General features: G+C 44.8%; 1 protein-coding gene across 1 annotated transcript; it reads left to right on the forward strand.

Moving 5' to 3' along the window:
- The first annotated feature begins 994 nt into the window (after positions 1 to 994).
- On the forward strand, positions 995 to 1,716 carry LOC128630030 (histone H2B-like). Its single transcript, XM_053678611.1, has one exon. It carries the CDS (start codon positions 1,031 to 1,033, stop codon positions 1,403 to 1,405), a length of 375 nt encoding a protein of 124 aa, XP_053534586.1. The 5' UTR covers positions 995 to 1,030; the 3' UTR covers positions 1,406 to 1,716.
- Positions 1,717 to 2,536: the final 820 nt, after the last annotated feature.

Below are 2,536 nucleotides of genomic sequence, written 5' to 3' on the forward strand. Positions count from 1 at the left end.
GCAGCACATCTTGGTTTAAAGACTCTTCAGTGTGGGACAATATTTGCGTGTAATTGTACTTTGACTATGTAAGTTTTTTCTCTCCCTTTCTTTCTGAATATGAATTGTGTAAGATTGTGAATTTTGTATAATTTCAATAAAACTCATTAAAAAAAAAAAAAAGCAAGGGTGGTAAGGGACTCGGCAAAGGAGGCGCTAAGCGCCACCGCAAGGTGCTTCGCGATAACATCCAGGGGATCACGAAGCCAGCTATTCGCCGTCTGGCTCGGCGTGGTGGTGTAAAGCGTATTTCTGGTCTGATCTATGAAGAGACTCGCGGTGTGCTGAAAGTGTTTCTGGAGAACGTGATCCGCGACGCCGTCACCTACACCGAGCATGCCAAGAGAAAGACCGTGACCGCCATGGATGTGGTGTACGCCCTGAAACGCCAGGGACGCACTCTGTACGGCTTCGGCGGGTAAACGCTCTAACACCGAACGACGCGAATACAACGGCTCTTTTAAGAGCCACCCACATGTCTAGAAAAAGAGCTGTTCCGTATGGGGGGGAAAAGGCTTTTTCTTTCGTGAAGCATAAGGCATCAAACGCTGTACAGAAGTAGCGTAAGTGGTAGATCTATTTGTATTTTTTGTAATAAACTATATATATATGCACAGTATTCAATATTATAAACTGTTTGATTAATACGATTTAGAAGATGACTTTAGTAGAAACTTACTTCTATATTTCTCTCTCTCTCATACACACGCATACATGCATATATAATATAAAACGATTTTTTCTCAAGCCAATTGTTTTTTCATAGTGCACGTTGTCCTGAAAGTACAAGGGCGGGAAGGGAAACAAAGCTTATCGGAGGGAGGGAGGAAACAGAGTGCAGTAGGAGGCGCCATGCAGGGGGAGGTATCGAATTTTGTCCAATCAAAAAAAGGTGCCTTGTCTGGGCTGCATTAGCATGTGGGTCTGTAAATAGAGCGGGCGCGAGGCGGGCGCTAGTCATTTTCTGTTCGTATTCTCGAGGAGCAGCATCATGCCCGATCCAGCCAAGACCGCGCCCAAGAAGGGATCAAAGAAAGCCGTGACCAAGACGGCCGGCAAAGGAGGCAAGAAGCGCAGAAAGTCGAGGAAGGAGAGCTACGCCATCTACGTGTACAAGGTCTTGAAGCAGGTGCACCCTGACACCGGCATCTCATCCAAGGCCATGGGCATCATGAACTCCTTCGTGAATGATATTTTTGAGCGCATCGCCGGTGAGTCTTCTCGGCTGGCTCACTACAACAAGCGCTCCACCATCACCTCCAGGGAGATCCAGACCGCCGTGCGCCTGTTGCTTCCCGGCGAGTTGGCCAAGCACGCCGTGTCCGAGGGCACAAAGGCCGTCACCAAGTACACCAGCTCCAAATAAAGCGCGTTACCGCCATCTTCATCAACCCAACGGCTCTTTTAAGAGCCACCCACTTTTCATACAAAGAGTAATTTCCTCTCTTTCGCTTTCTCTCTCGCTGTGTGTGTGTGTGTGAGGGGAAGAGAGAGGGGGACTTCCTCCAGAGACATTTCCCTTGACCCGAGCTCCACCAGGGGACTTCTGAAGCGCTGCACTCCCGCGGAGGTTGAGGCTTTGGGGTAATTCTAGCAGTCTGCTAAATGCAGAGATGAGTAAATCTAAACAGGGTTGTAGCACGGTTTCGGGGGTCGTATAATCTGAGCAATGCAAAATGGGACTTCAGCAGCACAAAGTTATTCGTATTAAGAATATTATTCGTATTAACAGGAAGTACTTGAAAATGGTTTTCTACTAGCACATAATCATTCTAAATCAGGGGTGCCCAAACTTTTCCTGTGAAGGGCCAAAAATCAAACTTGATTGAGGGCTGTGGGCCAAAAGTACATGTTGCATTATACCAAACTGTATTATATTAAAATTACACTTGCCATGGTTCTCATTTCATAATATTTACAAATAAATTAATAGAAAATGTTAGTCTATCTGTTTCACTAATGCAGTTTTATTTTCAGAGTTCTATAGTTCAATGAAACTTATAGTATAATTAAAACATAGAACCAATCCCATTTATCATACATGTTCAATACCTAATACAACTACTCAAGCTATAAGCAATACAGCCACATGCCTGCAATATCAGTGACCTCTAATGAGACACATGAAGCTGGTCCTTATTTTTCAAACGTTTTTCCAAATTGGGATGCAGCGGACTTACTGTCAAAGTCAGGATATTATGGTGGTGAGAGTCAGTTACTTTGCATCTCAGTTTACACTTGTTTAAGTTCATCAGACTGAAAGTCTGTTCACAGTGGTAGGTACTGCCAAACAGAGACAGCATCACTTGTGCCTGTTTGCACATCTGTACCTGTTTGCTGGGACACATTTGTAGAAGTCTGTCAAGGGAAGGGACCAGAACTTGTGTTTGAGTTCAGAATCACACTGAAGCTCAATTGGTTCCATCTGTAGATCATCACTGACTGTGTCCACACTGATGGTGAAGGGTTGAACAAACCACTCAAAGTCAGAAGCATT

This window comes from Ictalurus punctatus, unplaced genomic scaffold, assembly GCF_001660625.3.
Source record: "Ictalurus punctatus breed USDA103 unplaced genomic scaffold, Coco_2.0 Super-Scaffold_100046, whole genome shotgun sequence".
Lineage (NCBI taxonomy): Eukaryota > Metazoa > Chordata > Actinopteri > Siluriformes > Ictaluridae > Ictalurus > Ictalurus punctatus.

Coding starts and splice junctions, on each gene's coding strand:
- LOC128630030 (XM_053678611.1), top strand. CDS start 1,031: ATGCCCGATCCAGCCAAGACCGCGCCCAAGAAGGGATCAAAGAAAGCC.